Source organism: Acanthisitta chloris, unplaced genomic scaffold, assembly GCF_000695815.1.
Source record: "Acanthisitta chloris isolate BGI_N310 unplaced genomic scaffold, ASM69581v1 scaffold14936, whole genome shotgun sequence".
In the NCBI taxonomy this organism is placed as follows: Eukaryota; Metazoa; Chordata; class Aves; order Passeriformes; family Acanthisittidae; genus Acanthisitta; species Acanthisitta chloris.
This window is the reverse complement of record NW_008679871.1, coordinates 27,426-47,699: the sequence shown is the minus strand read 5'-3', so window position 1 is coordinate 47,699 and position 20,274 is coordinate 27,426. Positions and strand designations below refer to the sequence as shown.

The following is a 20,274-nucleotide window of genomic DNA, read 5'->3' as shown; positions in this document are numbered from 1 at the left end:
AGTGTTGATTTTTATGGTCATTTAGGAACTCCTTCTTAATAGCAGAACCTGTCAGGAATGCTCTGCTATGATTTAGTTTGAGATATGCTGTAATTATGAGGAGACTTGTCCTCATAAGCTTCAAGATAAGAAGTGTTATGTGGTCTGCTTTGAATGTGAGGAAGTCTCAGCTTCTCTTGCCATGGGGTGAACTTATTAATGATGGAGCACTTTTTTGCTCTGGTTGAATAATTTGACATCTCTCTGCTCTGCTGCTTAAAATGACTCAGTCCTGTTCATACTGTACAAATTATGCTGTCCAGCTGCTAAAGTTCATCTGTGATCCCTAAGAAATAGCCCAAAGCAAATAAAGCTGCAATTCCATTTGAAATTTAATATTAATGGAGTGTTGCTTGCACATAATCATCACTGCTGTTTTGTGCATCCTGAATATGTATTTTCAGTCTTGAAGTTACATAACTGAATCTAAAGCAGACAGCAGCTTCCTGAGACTGCTGGGGACTAAGGCTGTTATGTGAGAAGGCAGTGGAAGGTCTGTGCTTATTTAGACCACTAGAATCATAGAATTTTTGGGGTTGGAATGAAGCTTAGAGATCATCCAGTCCCAACCCCCTGCCCTGGGCAGGGACACCTCCCACCAGAGCAGGTTGCTCAAGGCTTCATCCAGCCTGGCTGTGAACACTGCCAGGGTTGGGGCAGCCACAGCCTCCCTGGGCAACCTGTGCCAGTGTCTCACCACCCTCACAGGAAAAACTATTGCCCAATATCTAACCTAAATTTCCTTTCCTTCAATTTGTACCCATTGTCCCTTGTCCTGTCTCTGCAGTTCCTAACAAATGAAAGATGACATTGTATATGAGGAATTTACAAATATAAATTAAAGGCAAGGAGGGAAGGTGAACTGTGTGGAGGATGGTGGTTTGAATGCTGAAAAGCTGAGGCTTGCTCAAGAGCAGGTGCATATACACTGGCTACCCATAAACTTCCGAGGGGAAATGAGAGGGTTTATAACTCTAGGAGAACAGCAGGGCTGTCAACAGCAAGGACAAAGCAAACCACTTGCTTCACAATAGATCTTGATCCCTCTGTGGAAGAGACTATATAATCTTGTATAGGACAGCAGAAGACAGTGCTGCTTGTCCCTGGGGATCCTTTCTGGCAGTATGTCTGAATAAAGGCAGTGATAGCTCTGCTTTCTTCACAGTTAATATGAGGGCTCTTCCCTGCAGCTCTGCAGAGCTGCTTTGAGCTCTGCTCACAGGGGTGCAACTGAACTTAAAAATGGTTTGTTTTGTTGCTCCTGACACCTCATTCTCATCAACACAAGTATTCTCCAGGCTGGCATGAGCTTGTCTCCAGAGCTGAGGCCAGTTGTCCTTCTAAAGATTGCAGCCTCCCAAGTCTTGACAAATACATCTGTGTGTACCAAGTATCACGTTTTAGTCTGATGTTGCTAATGTGGTAGTTGATCACTTCATGCTTATTGATTCACAATACCTTCTTTGTAAATTAATTTGTAGCATGATGATCTGACTGTTCCCAGCCATAACTCCAGCTCCAATTTTTGTGATACAGGGAGGAAATCTATTATCATGGCTTCAAGACTAGGTATTTTAAGTATTAACTGTATAAATTCGCTTGAGTAAAGAGCATACAAAATGTGTTTCTCAGGTTATCTTATTCTCTCTCATGACAAGCTTTTTGAGTCCAAATATTCACCTTAGGTAGATCATAGCAATCCCTTTCGAGAGGAAAGAATAATAAAACAAGGATTTTTCCGATGTCAAATTTGAGTAGAGAAGAATAATTCTAGGGAAAAGCAGGACTTTTAGTTTCATTACTCAGCAAGCTTGTTCAGATAGATGGAAGGCCTTTGTAAATCTCACTTTCTTCTTGAAGGCATCGTTTGAAGCTCATGAGCTTCTGAAAATTCTCAATTGTGAGAGCTAATTTGACAAAATCAACGAAATGAGTCCTTTGATTTCTGGGGCTAAATGATGGTTGAATGATCTGGATTCATGGATATTCTTTACTGCTGGGAATAAAAAGTAAATCTCTTGCTGGTTTGATTGACTGGGCTGCTTCTTTATCATTCTGCTTTCTCTGCAGCATCACATGGAAATGCAAATGGCTTGGAGGCTCTCCACACCTTCTTTGTCATCTTTTGCTTGATGTAAGGTAGTCTGTAAGCTGCAGTCAGCCACTAAGCCTGACCTTTTCCATTCCCTCAGCTATTCAGACAGGTGACATTTTTTGAGGAGCAGATTGTTGTTCAGGTTTTTCCTTAAAACTTGCTCGTGCTGTAGCCTGGCAGAAGAGAGAATGCAGTATGCTGAGGCCACTTGCTGATGTTGCCTTGCTGCCTTCTTGAAGTGTTCTACCTGTACCTGTCAGTTGTCTCTGGGCTTGTCTGGGCTGTTTGTGCTTTGGGTTAGGACTGTCCCAGGTTGCATGGTACCACATGCAGTTGGGCTTTGCTTTCCAGTGCTGAAGGGTAACACTGTTTGTGAAACTGTAGAAAGCTTAGCCTGGTGCTCCTTCAAAAAGTCAAAACCTATGTGGATATCTGTTGTGCACAACTTACAGCATTGTCTACCTCTGGACCCCCTAGTTTCACACCTCTTTCTGTTCTCACACACATTGATGTTGTTCTTTTACTTATACCAGGCAGCACTTGTGAGTTCTCCACGGTGGGCATCTGCTCTTCATGGGACAGGAGACTGAGCTCTGAGCAACCCTCTCAGTGCTTGTGGCTCTGCACAGCCACCCCAAACCTGCAACTCTGCAGTCAGCTGGACCAGCCCCAACAGAGCTGTGGTGTTCCATTTGTGTAATTAATATAGCTCCTAAAAGATGACTGCGTGTCTAAATGATAGACCGTTAATGGCTCCAGGGAGCTCTCGTGGCTCATCCTTATAATCAACTCTTTAGATTCCAAAATAGACGCACGGTGAAGCCTTTCTTGTCACCGCAGGGTGACCTTCTCATAAAAGGCTCTTCTCTGCCTCGGCTGTGATCTCACTTTCTGTCAAATGTTCATATTTTAGTCTAACCCTATAAAGTTAGGAAGTTAAATGCTTTTTGGCACAGGCACGTTTTAGTTCAGTGTCATCTTTCAGCAGCATCTGCTTCTGCAAATAGCAGTGATCGATTTTTGTCTTCAGCTGCCTGTTATCAAAATTTTAAAGATATAGCAGTGTGACTCTTGTGTTGAATTAATAGCAGATCATCTTTGGAAAGATGACACTGCTGTTAAGTGCAAAGATTGACAAAAAGCAATTCAGTCGTGCTGGGATGATAATTGATTTGGTGTAATGTCTTTCTGTCTCCGGGAGCATTTCTGTCGGTCTTAGCTGCATATGCACCCTATGGAGATCACAGCAGCCGGTGAAATGTCAGATATCTTAGATCTGTATTCCAGCTATTTTTCCTTTTATATTATCCTTTTTTTTCCAGTTTTTTGTCAGTTAGCAATCTGTATTTAATCAGTGAAAACAAAACCCAAACCAGCACTAAATAAAGACACAGTGTTACGTGTTGATGCATAGAAATGTATTAAAATTGGTGGCAAAATGTTGCTTGTGCTTGCAAGGCCTAAGGTGACTGCAGGGTTTGAGGTGTCTGACAGTGGGTGTGAAGAGCATGAGTTGCAGAGGCACTTGACTTGGCAGGGATCTTTGGAGGTCATTGATCTGATCCTCTGCGTGATGCCTGGGACAAGTACAATGTCAGATCTGATTTCTCGGGGTCTTGCCTAGTCACTCCAGCCCTGCTCTGTTGCACAACCTTCCCTGTTGTGAAACTTTCTTCCATATGTTCAACCGAGCTGCCCTTGCTGCAGTTCACACTGTTCCTCTTATGCTTTCACTAGGGAGAGCAAAGGGGTCAGAGAGCAAGCTCATTGCCCTGCACTTCAGGAGAGCAGATTTTGGCCTCTTCAGGGATCAGCCTGGTAGAGTACCATGGGATAAAGCCCTGGAGGGAAAAGAGGCCCAAAGAAGCTGGTTAATATTCAAGGCTCACCTCCTCCAAGCTCAGGAGTGATGCATCCCAAAAAACAGAATGTCAGGCAAAATTGCCAGGAGGCCTGTGGGGTGAACAAGGAGCTCCTGTAGAAACTCAAAGACTAAAAAAGAGAGTGGAAAAAAGGACAGGTAGCCTGGAGGAGGAGTACAGAGAGGTTGTCTGCGTAGACACAGATCTGGTTAGGAAAGCTGAAACCATGATAGAATTAAATATGGTCAAGGGCATTAAGGGCAGCAAGAAAAGCTTCTCTAGGTATGGAATTTTCCCTGGTCTTCCTTCTATCACTGACAGCACTGAGCTGTGTGGTGCAGTTGACATGCTGGAGGGAAGGGATCCTGGAGTGGCTGGAGAGCTAGACCTGGGCAAACCTCATGAATTTCAACGAGGCCAAGTGCAAATACTGCAGTTCTTGTTAAAACACAAGATATGGGGAAATGAGCATGATTGTTTTAACTAACACTTGGAATTAAGCTCTGTTTTGAGTGAACAGTCTTTACAAAAATAAATAGAAAAGCTCTGAATAAGCCAATGTCAGTGAAGTGAAACATTTGCTTTCAAAGTCTCCTGTGCTACAAACAATAGTTTTCAAAACAGAGAATATAAGCATGATGTAGATTTTCTTTTCTTTCCCCCTAGGAAGTCTGGATTTCTGAGATCCAGGCTGGCTGTCAGTGAGCTGTGTATAGATTAGCCTGGGTAATTATGAATTCCTCTCTTTCTGCAAAATTAGTTGGTGTTAAACATTGCCATGATTGGCCATAATAACTTACCTCCTGCTTCAAACAGGCTGAGCTGCAGCAGAGTACAAGGGGTGTGTTTACTTCAATCTAAATAAATGTTTTATCACTCGGCAGTAATTGGATTGCGATTGTATTGCAGTAATTATTCCCAACAGCAAATCTGTTCTCCACTTCGCAGACGTGTTCCCTGCCTGACCTTCACGCTGCTGGTCTGAAGGTGTCTTTCTTGATCTAATTATGTATGATGAGGTTTTTGGGTTTGTTTTTTTAAAAAAGAGAACTACTGCCAGGGGTAGAATAATTTGTCTTTGCTCCACTTGTCATGGTGCAAAAGTATGAGCACTTCAGTTCATGCTTGAGCTTTTAGCTGGCCCTGGAGAGGCAGCGCAACGCAGGGCTTTGTCAAAATGACATTTCAGGCCGTGCAGAACCACACTCCTCTCAGTATCACGACCCAAATATCCTGCCAAGATTTGTCATACTTTGCAGAAATTTGTTCTGTATTTAACGTGTCTATAGACAAATAATTTCCTAAAGTGTCTCGTAGCCGACCAAGGAATTCATCCACTTGTCTGAGCATCAGACAGAGTCTGCCAGGGAAGTTCTGGATCACTGGATGGCAATTTTACGTGCACGAAAAATACTCTGTGATTAAATCTTAATGAGTTTCCAGAGTAGCTAATATTTTTTCAAGAGGAAAGCACTGCTGAATGTCCTTAGAGAGGTCTGTCTTGTGGCAGCTTGCCTTCTGCACGAACTCTTGTAGGAGAGTCTCTGCCTTACACAGACCACACCAGCCCATCACAGAACAGCTCCATCCCCTGGCTGCTTGTCTGAAGCTCTAAACTTTTGTTTGATTGCCTGCCAGACAGATTATATATATTTCAAACATATGACATTCAACGATGAACTTATTTCCACAGTCCAGAATTGAGCTATTCTGATGCCATTTTCGGTTAACTCTAGTCCTAATCCTTCTTTCTGAAAATGGTGATTTCTGCATCACTTAAACATATGTTTCAAGTATGAGTAACCTACTCCAGCATCTAGAGGACCATGTTTTATCAGAACAAAACCATTTGCTAGGTTGCAGTGCTTATATCCATGATGCTCACAGGTTTTGGTGAAGCATTTTGTCATCAGGAGCAGTGCAGTGGCATTAAGCTGTGAGCAGCGTTTAGCTGTGTTTGCAGCTGTCAGGGTCTTGTGCTGCAGCCCTGTTAAAGCATGCTTGCTGTGCAAGCCTGTCTCTTTGTTTGGATGGAAACTCTTTACAAGATATTAGCTGTGCTGTAACTCACAGGACAGGCCAGTTCAAGTGTGAGGAGTCTGAGCAGCATCTGATGCTGGGCTGATTTCACTCCTATTTCAGAAGAAATCTTCCTTTGGAGATACTGGAAGTCTTTTTTGCCCTTGACTTGCTCTGAAGTTACATTATGTGTTTTCTTCCTGTGTTGGCTTTTTTTTGCTGTCTCTGCTAGGAATCAGTATTTCCATCCTCTCACGTTTCATCACTTCCTTCCCTATTGCATTGTTGTCACCCTACAGCTGAAGCTGCAGCCCGTGCAGAACCCACCTCTGCTTTCTCCACACAGCACTGGGGAGCTGCTTTGGTGGGGGAACTTGTGGCCTTGTGTTTCTTCCTGCAGCGATGGAAACCTGTTTGCTGAATGGATTGCTAGATTTATTTGTGTGTAATGGTTCTTGAATGACATGAGCAGGGATTCGGATGGTGCAATGGCTAAAGGAAGAAAGATGAATAAGTGCTCATACCCCTAACACCACCAACTACCCAACATACCAGAGCACCCTGTGAGGGTGTAGTTTTACTAGCTCTTAATGGATCAGCAGCATTCTCCCTTTTCCTTTAACTCCTGCTTGTTCTAAAGAATATTTTAGACAGGTGAGAATGGTATAGATTGAGTTGTGCTAAAGCCTTGTGCTCTCAGCTGCATCTGTTCTCCCCCATCAGTATGGGCGAGGTCTTTGTCTTCTAGAGTGGTGCTTGGGAGCCTTGTGACACCTGCTCTTAAAAATCAAAATATTAATGGGGTTATTTTGACCTCTCTGTACCCTTACCCATTTATTATTACCCCAAGTTTCTTAAATACATTCTAGAATTGAATGGTTAATCTATCTGATTTATATGAGTAATGCACTAAGAAAGTGTGTTCAGAATTAATTTGCAAAAAGAAAACTAGGGCAGTAAACCTGAAAACTTACTGTTTATAAAAAGAAAGAAAAAGAAGTTTTGCAAGCTAATTAAGCCTTTCTACACAATGTAGAACACAAGTACTTCTATCCAAGGCAAGTTATGTGATATTTGTAAGGTATTTGTGTCTTTGAAAGCATAATTTTTGTCATGTTCTGTTCATAAATATAAATGTGGGTTTCTGCTTGTAAAACAGCACTGTTCAGTTTTGGATCTTTGCTTATTTTGCAGTGCATGGAATCTGGCTGGGATGAAAAACCCCAGCCTGTCTCATCGGCAGCAGCTCAGTTCAGTTCAGTTCTAGCATTCAGTGTGTGAGGCATGAGGTTACCTGGCAGTGTGCTGTGATGGATGGATTGCAGGTCCAGAGGCCAAGGCCTCCAGCATCGTAATCACCTCTGTGCTGGGCTTTAAGCTTCCCTTCCCCAGTTTTCTCACTGTGCACTCAGTTTTATGATTGAAAAGCTGCTGAAAAATACTGGTTTAGTAAGTACTTTAGTAGTACTCTGTGATTTAGTGTGTGCTAAAAAGATAAAATCACTTTTGGGCATGATGTAGAGCTGTATAACCAAAACTATGTTTTTCAAAATAACTCTCTTTAAATTTTTTTTCTTTTATTATATTTGATGTTTCCAGGGAGGGATGAAACAATGCAGCCAGCCAAACCATCATTCCTTGAATATTTTGAGCAGAAAGAGAAGGAGAATCAAATCAATAGCTTTGGGAAGAATGTGTCTGGCCAGACAAAAAATTCATCTGATTGGAAAGTACCACAGGACGGAGACTACGAATTTGTAAGTCTATACTTTGAAATTCAATCAATGTGACAATCTTTAGGAGTTTTAGTCAGAGCTGCTGTAAGATTATTTCTTGTTTTGACAGACTAATGGAAACTTGAGAAGTTTCTAATTGCCAGTGCATTTGGTAGGGGCATTTTGAAAAATTCCTATTCTTTCAGTATTTCTCAGTAATCATAATCAGTCATTATCTGTGTACTTTCCTTGTTTAAAAGCAAACAAACGAACAAAAAAGCCTGAGGACATGAAGATACAAGCTGTCTTGCTTTAATTTCCCATTGTGGTTTAAAATTTAAAAAAAAATAAAATTCCAGATGGCAGTTGGAAAATGCAAATCCTCAATGTGCAACGTTTGACAAAGAACACTGTTAGAACCACTGAATTTCTTTGTTTTCCTCAAGTTTTGGCACTGGGTTTTGTTTTACTGTATAAACATTGAGGTTGCCTTCATTTCTCTTTCAAATCCTTAATTTCACTCTTCCTAAGGTTCACATGCTCGGAATTTTCAATAATTTTTCAGAATTCCAAAGAAATCATAGAATTTCAGGGTTGGAATGGACCTTACAGATCATCCAGTCCCAACCCCCTGCCCTGGGCAGAGAGAGACACCTCCCCACTAGATCAAGTTTCTCAAGGCTCATCCAGTCTGGCCTTGAACACCACCAAGGTTGGGGCATCCACTACTTCCCTGGGCAACCCGTGCCAGTGTCTCACCACCCTGATAGAAACATCTGTTATTCATGCATTTGATTAATTTTGTGTGTGTGTGAGGTTTGAGTTCAAAATGCCAGCAGATGCATTCTCTGCTGAGCGGTGTTCCCTCCACGTTTTCATTCAGTGATCCTTCACTGGGAGCACTTGTTGCTCTGGGTGCACTGTGTGCCCTTACTCTGCCTGTTCGTGCTGCCTGTGGTTCAGGTTGTCACACTGTCAGTAGTTGAGGAGGTTCACTCCACCTTCACAAAGTGTCAAATCAAAATCTCTCTGCTAGTCACGACTCGAGTTGCTTTACTTTAAGGCTGAAATAATAGCTGGACCCTTTCCTTCCCTTTGTACAGATTGTATAGATTTACTGCTGTTACATAGGATTTGTTGTCTTTGCTGCTGCTTTTCATGTTTTCTTATTCAGGCTGCAAAGGATGGCTGAAGGGGACCTGCTGTGTTCTCTCCCTTGTAACCCTTTGCACTGTGTTATCTTTAGCCTGAAGGCTTAAAATCACTGCATAAACATGTTTTGCAAAAATAACCCCCAAGCTGCCTGTGTCTCACAGGGTCTGGGCCAAACACACGGTTCTAGTTGACTCTGATACTTCATTTATCTCCTTCACCTTACATGTTGTACCTTAATTTAATGATAAACAACTGTTTTTCAAGTGTGCTGTATCTCCAAGGAAAGATGGGCTGGTTTGGAGTATCTTGAAAGGCTTTGGTAGTCTGCAGACCATGGCCCAAGGGGAAATTTGCTGTAATTATTTTACTTTCTAATTTGGCTGATAACAAGTTTAGCAATTTATTTCCACTGAGTGGGGTGGATTCCACAGTGCACAGTGGGAGCTGTAGGTGCAGACTGCGCCCAGGGAGCACAGACAGCATGGACAGCACGAGGAAGGGTTGGTGCCAATCCAGCAAATGGGACCTACAAATATTTTTAGAATGTGCAAAGCAACTGTTTGACACACGTGACCTTGTTTACTGATTTCCATTAGGTCTTGCAGTACTGCCATGTGCACAGATTACCAGTGTGCTGGAAGCAATAAAAGTGAGCAATGAATTGGCCTTTGGGTCACTTTCCTGTAGTAATTTGTAGAAATTTCACTTCCCAGCTGTATGTATTTTTCTAGATCAGTTGTGGATGAATATACCAGCCTGCCTTGCATGCAAATTTTGGAGCAGAGCTACTTTATTTTCTGTAGGATAAGAAAATTGCTTGAAAGCAACCTTAATAAATAACGTGGGTGTTTGTATAGCCTTTATCTGAGGGTTTGTAGCAGCAAGCTCACCTTGTTATGCATTAAAAGACTTAAAACTGTGTGGTTTTCCCATTTGGCAAAAAAAAAAAAAATTTATCCATTTGATGTCTAGCTATGGGTAAAAGTCATCTTTATTAATGGTTCATTAATTGAAATCATCAATGCAATAAGCATTGTGGAGTAAGAAAAAATGCTATTCCCTAGGTGTACCCAGTACATCTGTCCTAGACATGCCTGCAGCTATAACTTACTTCTGCATTGTCAGTCAGCAGGTTTGAGCAGCCTTTGTCTATAGAGTTTGCAGCACTCCAAGAAGAGATGAGATCAGTGAGATGCTGGGTAAATACTCTTTCCTCTGGGCCTTAAGAAACGATTGAAATATTATTGCTTTGTGCTGCTGCAGACTAGATAAATATGCCTTCTCTTCTGTATTCCTCTCCCTCCTGTGTGACTAGCACCTGGAGTCTCCTGTCTTCCAAAAAGAAAGGGCAATATTAAATTGCAAAAGATTTTTGCTCATTTCTCTGTGGAAAAGCCATTTGACCTTTTCTTGACTAACACTGTTGCTCTGAAGCAGGCAAATAAGACACTATTTATATCACGATGGCAATGTCATGTTAGATGAGGGTTAGATGGAGGCAACCCCATCCACTGCAGAGGTGAAAACCCAGAGATCCTGTTCTTAAGTGATGAACCCCATTCCTCCCAGAAGTGATGCTCTGGCTGTGTCCTGGTTGTGGTTGGAGATGGCATTAAGCAGAGTATTTCCAGCAGGATATTTCCAGCCTTGGGTTTCTGAGGTAGAAGTTGTTATTAACTGATTAGTCAATGCCTGATGCTGTTAATGTTTATCCCCACTCACATTTGAACAAGGATCTCTAAAGATTTAAGCCCTGCTTGATTGCAAACAATGTTTTCAACAACATTATGATTTATTTAGCACGGGGGAAAAATACTAATTATGGGTAAAATTTCTTGGGTTTAGGAAGAATATAACAACCTCTAACAGGAGGCTGCTGCAGGGGTAGGCTGCTAATGGGCAGGCTGCATTGTATGGAGAATTCCTAATTGATGTAATCAGATATCAGAGTTTTTGTAGTTGAATTTAATTTCACCAGTGAACATTAGTCACATGCTGTTTACAGACTTAATAATGCTAGAAGATTTGTTTAGACAATGTCCTACATTTTTTCACTTTAATCTTTCAGTAGTACTGTAACATGGGAAAATTAATTGTGGAGTGTTTCCTTAAACACAACAACCGTTTTACTTATTCCTATTTTTAAAGCCTTTTAACTGCTCTGAGCAGGTCAGGATTCTAATATCACTTGTGGCTAAAGTGGGATCACTTGTTTTTATTCTGGTGCTGCTTGAAAGGCCTTCAGTCTTGCCAAACCTATTGTAGAACATATTTGTGGATCATCCAGTCATGAATGTGGTGTATTACATCACTAATCCTTTTATTGAGAGCCTGTTTTGTTAGCAAATTAGCAGGTGCCAGCCACTCCTGGCTTATGGGAGCTGTAGCAACACTGAAACCTTTTCAGTTTTGTTTCATCGATGTGCTTTCACCTGCACAAGTGAGTGGCAGTCGATCCCCAGTCAATCTCAACTTTTGCCACCATGATGCAACTGCAGCATTTGTTTTAATGTGTTGAGCTTAGGTTTTGCTGTTACAATTTTTCATCTATCAGTGAATCTTTGCTAATCATGTATCCTGAGGGCTTGCTTTGGATGTGGAGTCAAATGGATCAGCTCCCATGTTTCCATGCTGTGAGTGCCATTCTCTGCACTAGCTCATCTTTCCAGCTCCCTGAGAAGTGTCTCACTGGCTGCTGATGGGAATTTCTTTGGATAGGAAAGATTGCTGTGATTTCCCTTGGTTCCAAAACAGGCTTTATCACTTTTCAGTGCAGTGTCATCTGTTTCTCTACTGCTGGGAAAGACTGTCCTGCAGACATTCAAAATGTGGCTTCTGAAATTTTTCCAGGGCAAAATAAGGAAGGATGAGCAGGAGGTGTTAATTGCCTCTGACTGGGGGGAAGAATGCGAGTGCTGATCAGTTGCCACTTTTGTCAGGGCTGCACAGTTGGATGCCCCATGTACAAGCAACAGTTCTTGTCTTCACCTCTCCATCTGCCAGGCAGAGCTGGGCAGAGAAGGGGCTTTGTTGAGTTACTGGAGTTGTGGGATCAAACCCAGCTCATTCCCTTTGTCCCAGTGGTTTGGTGAACCATCATCCAGCTCCTACAGCTTCCTGCTCCAAGGAGCCCCAGGCAGGACTCGGTGTAAGGAAACAAAACCAGGGACCACACTAAGTGATCTACAGACACTTTCAAAGCAAAGATGTCTCTTCCCCCAGCAGCATATCTCTTTCCAGTAACCAGTTGTCTGGCCTGTTGCTTCCAGAGTGCTCAGGGCTACAGCTTGCTGTTGGTACCTGAATTCTCCATGGAATGTGCTCTTTAAAACTGACCAGTTTTGAAATGAGACATTTTTGTTTTGAAAGCGTCTGTAGACCGCTTACTGTGGTCCCTGGTTTTGTTTCCTTACACCGAGTCCTGCCTGGGGCTCCTTGGAGCAGGAAGCTGTAGGAGTTGGATGATGGTTCACCAAGCCCCTGGGACAAAAGGAGTGAGCAATAGAATCGTATTTCACACTTGCAGTCACAGTTTGTTCAGATAAGGGACAGAGTGATAGCCTGGCAAAGGGCTGAAGCACAGCATCAAGGAAACACTTAAATTTTAATGAAGTCCAGTTTCTAAAAGTGTGTTTGCATCTTTTGGAGTTCTTAAATTCTCTGCACTGCAAGAGTTGGTATCACAACTGCAGCCTCCTTTGAATAACTGCATGTCCATTTATGCTTAATTAATAGGAAACCATGACATTTTATGTGTGTCTGTAAGCAGCTTCTAGCCAGAGCTTTTAACAGCTGCTGCTTAAATCTTTCCTTTTTACAAATATAATGTAAGTAAAAGCAAGCCTTCCTCTTTCCTGAGTGAAGGTGTAATTGTTTCTCTTGAAGTTGTAGAGAGAAAAATATAATTTTCTGTTTACTTGAGATAGTGTTTCATTATGCTGCTCTTATCTGGGGTAGACTGGGTTTTATTATCATCCTCATTTCTATGCTTTTGCTGAGTGGTTCAAAACATTACATTGGAAACAGATTTAAAAATAAATAAATAAACCCACTTCTGCTATCTTTACCAGCAGGGAAGGAAAGTGTGTTAGTCTAATGGTGTCTGCAGCTTGTTCAGTTGGACTAAATGGCTGATAGTTTGCAGTGAAATCATGAATGTGAATCCTTTCCCTTCTAATTAGACAAATTACCTTCTGGTGTGGTAGCAAGAGACTGAAGTTGCTGCAAAGTTTCTAGAAAGCTGAATTCTTTCAAAGTAAGTCTTTAGGATTTCAGAGCATTAGGATCATACGATATTTTTGAGTCTGGGGGTAGATATCTGCAGATCAGAGTCTGCTTATGCCTGTCAGGTGTGACCCAGGCAGTGAGGATCCATCCAGGATGGATTGCTGTGGGCTGGACTCCAAGCCAGGGGAGTGCAGTGGCGATGCCCAGAGCAGCATGTGTGCTGTTCAGCCTGGCACCAACCGGCAGCAGGCACAGCTGGTACCTCAGTGCTTGGTGTCGTGGCTCTCACATCTCCCCACTGCTCCCTGCACCACTCTAGAACAACTGCAGTTAAAAATGGGCATCACTCAGCACAGATACTCCTTCTCCCAGCTCAGGACTGTGCTGAAGAATGGCTGCATACTGGAACCATCTGTTTCTTTCACTGGAAGTGATTTATAGGGAGGAACTGTTAGAGGGCAGGTGATTTATTGCTTATCAATAACAGTAAACACATTCTGCTTTACAATGACCAGAGTCTCTAATTTATTGTATTCTGTCTGTGAAGGTGTCATTTGTCTTGTGAACAGCTCGTTGTCTGCCAGTACCTGGAACATTCAATGTCTTTGGTTTCTCTGAACATCCATTTGGATAGCATTTATTAGCAATCTAATATTGATGCTTTATAGCTTTACTACCTTTTGTCCTTCTAAAAGTTCAATCGATTAAAAACTTGAGAGTATTTTCTGTACAGTTGCTTTGAAAATGATGGCAGACTGAATAATTGGCTCTCGTTTTCTTGGAACTGGTCTTTGGGTCTTTGCTAGCAGTAGGAAAAAAAGCATGCTGAGGATACAGGGATAAGGCAGATGCTAGAAGTACTTGCATTATATGGCTAAGCTGCTGGTGTGTGACTTTTTATAGTTTATCATTTTATAGTATTTCCTGACTCTGCTGTGAGGTTTATCTTCTTTTTACTTCTGCCTTTTAAGCAGCTTGGTAAAGGTGTCAGATGCAGGCCCCAGCACTAATCTTTCTGTTCCTTTTTTCTCCCATCCAAATTACTCAAGTGAATAATCCAATCTGGTTACCAAGACTCCAGAAAGTCTGTCTGCTTGGACAGGAGCAAAAAAAGCCCTGTTAGAGGGTGCTCATTTTTAAATCACTGAAATGGCATTATTGGAAATCAAATAATCTTTAGACATCTGTTGAATTATTATGAAACTTACAATATTCTTTCTTTTCTGAAAAAGCAAATTTCTCTGACATTTATATCATGAATGAAGATGGGCTGTTCTAAAAATTCATTTGCATATGTAGTTTTGCGTGGAAGAAAAGGTTTGGTTAAAGCAGAGCTTTTTTCAATAACATTTTTGTGAGACTAAACTAAACACTTTGAGTGAATCTTCAGGGATTTCACTGTCCAAATGATTCTTCCCTTCATCTGTCATGAACTCTCCTTTTTCCCGGTGGTGGCTGGAATAAAAATTACTTCTCAGGCACTGATTTCTTCCAATAGTCTTACTTTGAACATAAAGTGAACTTCCTTGCTTGGGCATTCATCAGTTTGAGAGATAAAGCCAGATCTGGGATGGCTGATATATATCCCTGTCTAGGCCCTATGGAACTAGGGCAAATTCCTCGTTGGGAAACAAGTGAACTTGAGATATTTGTTTGTGCTGTGCTGAATCTAAAATAAAGGTTTCTTTCTATGGGAGAGCATTGAGACACTATTTTTTGTGGGATGGGGGAAACAGGCTTGAATAAAGATTTTTTTCTGTCAACAGAAGATGGTCCAGGGGAGCTATTCATTTCCAAACCTGAAATCATATCCCATGGTATCTCCTGCTTATTGGGAAGGATCTTGAAGTGTAGTATCTAGATGTAATTCCACTGTGAAGTATGATTTATAAAAAGAGACAGGTTTTTGTGATGTTTTATTCATTGGTTTTAAATGTCACCTGTCTTGATTCATAACATTGATGTCCCTTGAATGGATTTCCGTTTTTTTCCTTTCGGCCATCTGCCAAGAATTTTTAAAGCTCTGTTAATTGTTTATGTCTCTTTTAAGCATTACCTTTTCAGCATATTTAGTATGTTCTTCCCAGAAAATACTTTTAACTTGTGACATCTTTATTAAGGGCAAATGGCTCATTTTGTCACCTTGTAGTCAAACACACAGTCATTTTAAAAATAAGCCCAGGAACAGCTTGCTTCTCTCTTTTATTGTTTGTTAAGTGGTCTTGAATCTTCTGTAACATTTGCATGAGGAAGACGCTCTGAACCTTCCTGCAAACCTCATCGGATTTGTGGCTGCGTCAAACCACCAATGTGATGTACAGCAAGTTCCGTGGATAGAGGTTGTATAAACCTTTCCAGATTCCCTTTATAACAACAACAACAACAACAAAACCCACCCCAGAAGATGCCACATTTTGGTTTTAAAATTCGTTAGCAATACTGAAAGTTGAAAAAGGTAGTTTGGTGACATGATCTGGGGAAGAGAATAGATTTCTGCTCTCTCCCATTTGGTAACAGGGTCATTGCTCACCACCTGCTTTCACTTTGGTGCAAACTGACATTGATTGCAAAGCACTTACTGCCACAACTCGCTGTCAAATTTTCATTTTTTGCTATATTTTTGTATACAGCAGGCCGCCTGTGACATGAGGCTCTTAGATGAAGCTTGCAGTGAGTGGGATGTAAAATGAGTTGCTGTTGTTTGTGTTGAATTGCTTAGGTCATAGCCCTTAATGAAGACTGAAATAATGTAACCTGAAATCGACTTTATAGCAGAGTACCCAGACTTGTAAATTCAGCATCCTGGACTATCTTTGAAGCCCCTTTCTTACTGCAGCATTTAATCAGCTGGGACATTGACTGAAACTTCTGTGGATGAACTGAGTAACTAACAGAACTTCATCCAGGGTCTGTGATCATTGGATTTGTTCCCCCTGTGCTGTGTGTTTAAGGTCAGGCTGCACCGTGCATTTCTGCTCTGGGAGAAAGGGAAGTGGAATAAATAATTGAAGGTGTGATACTGGAAAAATAAGTCTCTGAGCATACAGAATTCTTCAGAAAACCTGTTTGAGCCTTGTTATGCCTTCAGATCTGTTTTCAAGGCCGGGTGTGTTCTTGGCACAGCATCTCCCTTAAAGAAAGAACACTGCTGCTCAAACGAGATCTATTTGAAACACTTCTAAAATCTTCTTCCAACTCATCTGTCAGTACAAATGTTTGTAAAGGGTAATGTGGCTTAAAAAGACAAGCTTGTCCAGCTTTTTCTCATCTGTAGCAAAAAGGGCTCATTTTGGAGACTCTTTGCATGGGGAGCCTAATATAGTTGCTCTGGATTGCCTCTTGGGGGATGGAGTCTGCACCATAAGGGAAGAGCCTGGGGATAAAGTCTCCATCAGGCCTCTGTGAATCCTTTCCAACAGGCAGGGCCTCATCCAGACAAGCATCTGAAATGATGTATTGTGGGAGGAACAGAGTCTCAGTTCTGACTGCTGGACCTGGTGCATTTGCCTTTGTGCTGCCTCTTCTTGTGTTGCTGTAAAACTTGCAGAAACATCAAGGTGTTGCTTCTTGCCAGTGTAATTGGTGCATGTAATCGCTGGGTGCCTGCCTGCTTACCTCACCAGGAGACTTTGCAGGGGGGAGTTTCATCGTGTGTGAGGCATGTTTGAGGTCTTGCCCATACAGAGAAGGTAATGGAGTTGGCAGTTGGCGGTGGCTGTTTCCAATGACCTGGATATCCCGAGAGGTTTGCCTTAGCTCTTGTTTCAGTAACCTCAATGACCAGACAGCTTCAAGGCCAAGTTTAAGTCCTGCACCTGGATCAGAGTGATCATAAGCACAAACACAGGCTGAGCAGAAAATGGATTGAGAGCAGCCCTGAGGAGAAGGATGTGTGTGTGTTGGTTGATGAGAAGCTCAGTATGACCTAGCAATCTTATAGTCCAGAAAGCCAACCTTATCCTGGGCTCTGTCAGAAGCAGTGTGACCAGCAGGTCAAGGGAGGTGATCTCCCCCTCTGCTCCTCTCTCGTGAGACCCCACCTGCAGTGCTGCATCCTGCTCTGGGGACTCCAGCATGAGGAGGACATGGACCTGTTGGAACAAATCCAGAGGAGACCATGAAGATGCTCAGGGGGCTGGACCTCCTCTGCTGTGGAGATAAGTTGAGAGAGTTGAGGTTGTCCAGCCTGGAGAAGAGAAGGCTCTGGGGAGACATTAGATCCCCTTCTGGTACCAAAAGGGCCTACAAGAGATCTGGAGAGGGATGTTTTACAAGGGTATGAAGAGATAGGACAAGAGGTAATGGCTTTGAACTGACAGAGGGCAGATTTCGATTAGAGATTAGGAAGAAATTCTTCCCTGTGAGGGCAATGAGGCACTAGCACAGGTTGCCCAGAGAAGCTGTGGCTGCTCCATGACTGGAAGTGTTCCAAGCCAGGTTGGATGGGGCTTGGAGCAAACTGGGCTAGTGGAAGGTGTCCCTGCCCATGACAGGGTGGGTGGAAGGAGGTGATCTTTAAGGGCCCTTCCAACCCAAACCATTCTGTGATTTGGCATCAAAGGTTTGACCTTCAAGAAGAGGGAGAAATAGTAGCTTAATATATATCGACTGTTACAGTCTTCAGGGAATATTATTCAGAAATTAAGTGTTTGATTCCTTCTTGTTTGTATCCTGCCATCATGCAGGAGCATTATAAATGGATACGCAAGTAATAGTGGACACTTGAGGAAACCTTTGATAGCAAAGAGTGCAGGTTTGTGTGACATGGATTTTATGGAGATGGTTCACTGGAGGACTGTCCCAAAACAATATTTGTCTCTCAAATTTTAAACGCGTGCCCCTGGTTTTAAAGATAACTGCAGGGTCATGCAGCTATTCATTTTGTTAGAACGCCCTGGAAATATCTGCAATTCAGTCTTTCCTCAGAAAGCTTTTCATTTCCTCTCTTGTCTTCTTTGCCTTCAAATTGCAGCTGTTGGTTCCTTTTCTCAGGCAAGGAGGGGAGGCAGAACAGCATTTTGCAACAAACCTCACTTTTGGGTACCCAAGGGAGGGAACTGGTGGGGCCTTCCTAGAAACAAACCCCCTTCAGCAGCTCTCCTGGAGTTGGAAAGAAAATGAGAGGCTAAGGTTCAAATTGAAAACATTTGTTGAATAAAGTTTAATACTCTTAAGTGTTAAGATAAATAGGCCCAAGTTATTTTAAACTAGAATGGCTATTTGCCATGGATGATGTAGTCTTATGCCTTTGAAATTGAAACTGCTTGTTTTAAGCCTTCACTTGCAGATTTGAGTGTGTGAAGTCTTCAGATATGTTAATGATGCTGATACACCATTAGCAAGCTGCTTACTCCAGATCCTTAATGAAGGTTCTATTCATGTACTGATTTAGTGTTAACTAGTTGGTTACCACTTCAGTTGCATTTGTGTTTCATACTGAGCAATATTACATGAAGGAATCACTCTTAGTTGAGGTGTTCTTACTTCTTCAGTTGTTCTGCTATATTCAGGATAAGTGAATAAAGAAATTAATTGTCATTCCTTCAGCAAGTAGAGCCCCTAGGAGCAAGGGAGAGAAGGGGAAAGGGTATCTGGGATTGGAAGGAAGATCCATTACAGACCCATGTACCTTCCTAGCAGATGTTTGTTAAACCTTTTAAGATTTGTAAAACCATTTTATTTGGTTTGCAGGAATCAGTGTTTTCTGACGGATTGCTTTCCTTAAAAAAAGAGGAGAAAATTTCTGTGCTGGTCAGCTGTGTGCTTTACAGCTGAGTGTGCAGCTAGCCAGATCCTCAGCCCAATGACATGATTTGTCTTAGCATGTTCAGAGGTATTTTGGTCCTCTTACTTAAGAAAATTAAAGCATAATCACTTAGAGAAGGAAAAAACCCTCAGCTCTGTTTTTCCTTAGTCAAATCTCTGGCAAGCAAGTGCTTTTTATAAGCAAGTGATGCTCCTTTTTGCTCTATTTTTTTTGCCTGCTTGTCCAGACAGGCTGACCTTTTAGCTTGGCTTGTAATTCAGTTACTGAAAAAAAAAATCAGTGAGATAACTTGTCTTTGTGATTGCAGGATTAGTCAGCCACTTTCTAAGTCCCTAAAGGATTTTAAGGTTTGGATTTCTTGAAGTTTAGTGCTGCAGAATAACACTGACACCATTTATCATTCCCTGTGTTTAGATTAACTGTATACAGTACTTGGGATGATTTTGGAAGTAAATGGGGTTATTCATACTCATAGTTGATACTAAGGCTAAAAAAGGAAATTTAATCTTGGAGCTTAGAAGATTAAAGTGAATTGCTCTTTTTTTAACGAGCTTTATTTTTATAATGACCACTCACCACTCATACTGAGTAGAGCTTTGGATGACTTTTCTTTCTTAATACAACTTCTGCACAATGCTGAGAGTAATAACAGCCTGCAGAGGTCATATGGTTGTGCTGGCTGTGACACCAAAACTTTCTTGAGCCTTTCAAGGATTACAGTAAGGATTACTGAAGTGTAATTCTTGGCCATGAGAAGCCCAGAGATGCCAACATTGTTGATGCAGGCTGTGGTGTTCCCAAAGTTGTGCAGTCTCTGTTCTGTGGGTAACTGCTCTGCATAATCACTACTTAGTTCTGTCAGGGTTAGCCAGGGGGAACTGGATGTTTGCTGTAATCCTCTGAAATTGGGAATTTTCTGATACCTTGCCAACAGCAAAGCTGTCCCCTGGATCTTAGAGGCTTTCCAGGAATGGGGGGAAACTTCTAAGCTATGGGAAGGGTGAGAAAACAAAGACACCTCTTAGCCTGGTAAAGGAGCAGCTCTGTGTCTAAAGTGTGTGTCTCTTCCAGAGCAGCCACAGGAATTTCTCTCCCAGACCAGCCACAGGAATTCACTACTCAAAGTGCACGTGAGGGAGGTCCTTGCTGAACCAGCAGGATCAAACATTAAGGGTGTAAATATAGCCTGAAAAAAAGAGGTAGTGAAGTAGTAAAACTGGCAGTTCTTGCTGGAGAAGAGCAATGGCCTCAGCAGCCACTGGTGAGTGAGACTCCATCAGTGAAGTGGTACAGGTGCTGTGGGCACCTCGAATAGAGGCAACTTCCCAAGGAGCTGTGTGTGTGTGGCAGCTGGAGAGAAGCCTTGCTAGGCTGGCAGGGTGCCAAGCTGAAGAG

General features: G+C 42.1%; 1 protein-coding gene across 1 annotated transcript in view; it reads left to right on the top strand.

Annotated features, from left to right (window-relative positions):
* The window catches only part of STK4 (serine/threonine kinase 4), a gene marked incomplete at its 5' end in the record, with an annotated part of 43,305 nt that overhangs the window by 14,323 nt on the left and 8,708 nt on the right, over positions 1–20,274 (top strand). Inside the window, one exon of the mRNA XM_009077504.1 lies at positions 7,615–7,772. Coding sequence (XP_009075752.1) covers positions 7,615–7,772 — 158 coding nt within the window. The remainder of the gene's footprint in view (positions 1–7,614; positions 7,773–20,274) is intronic.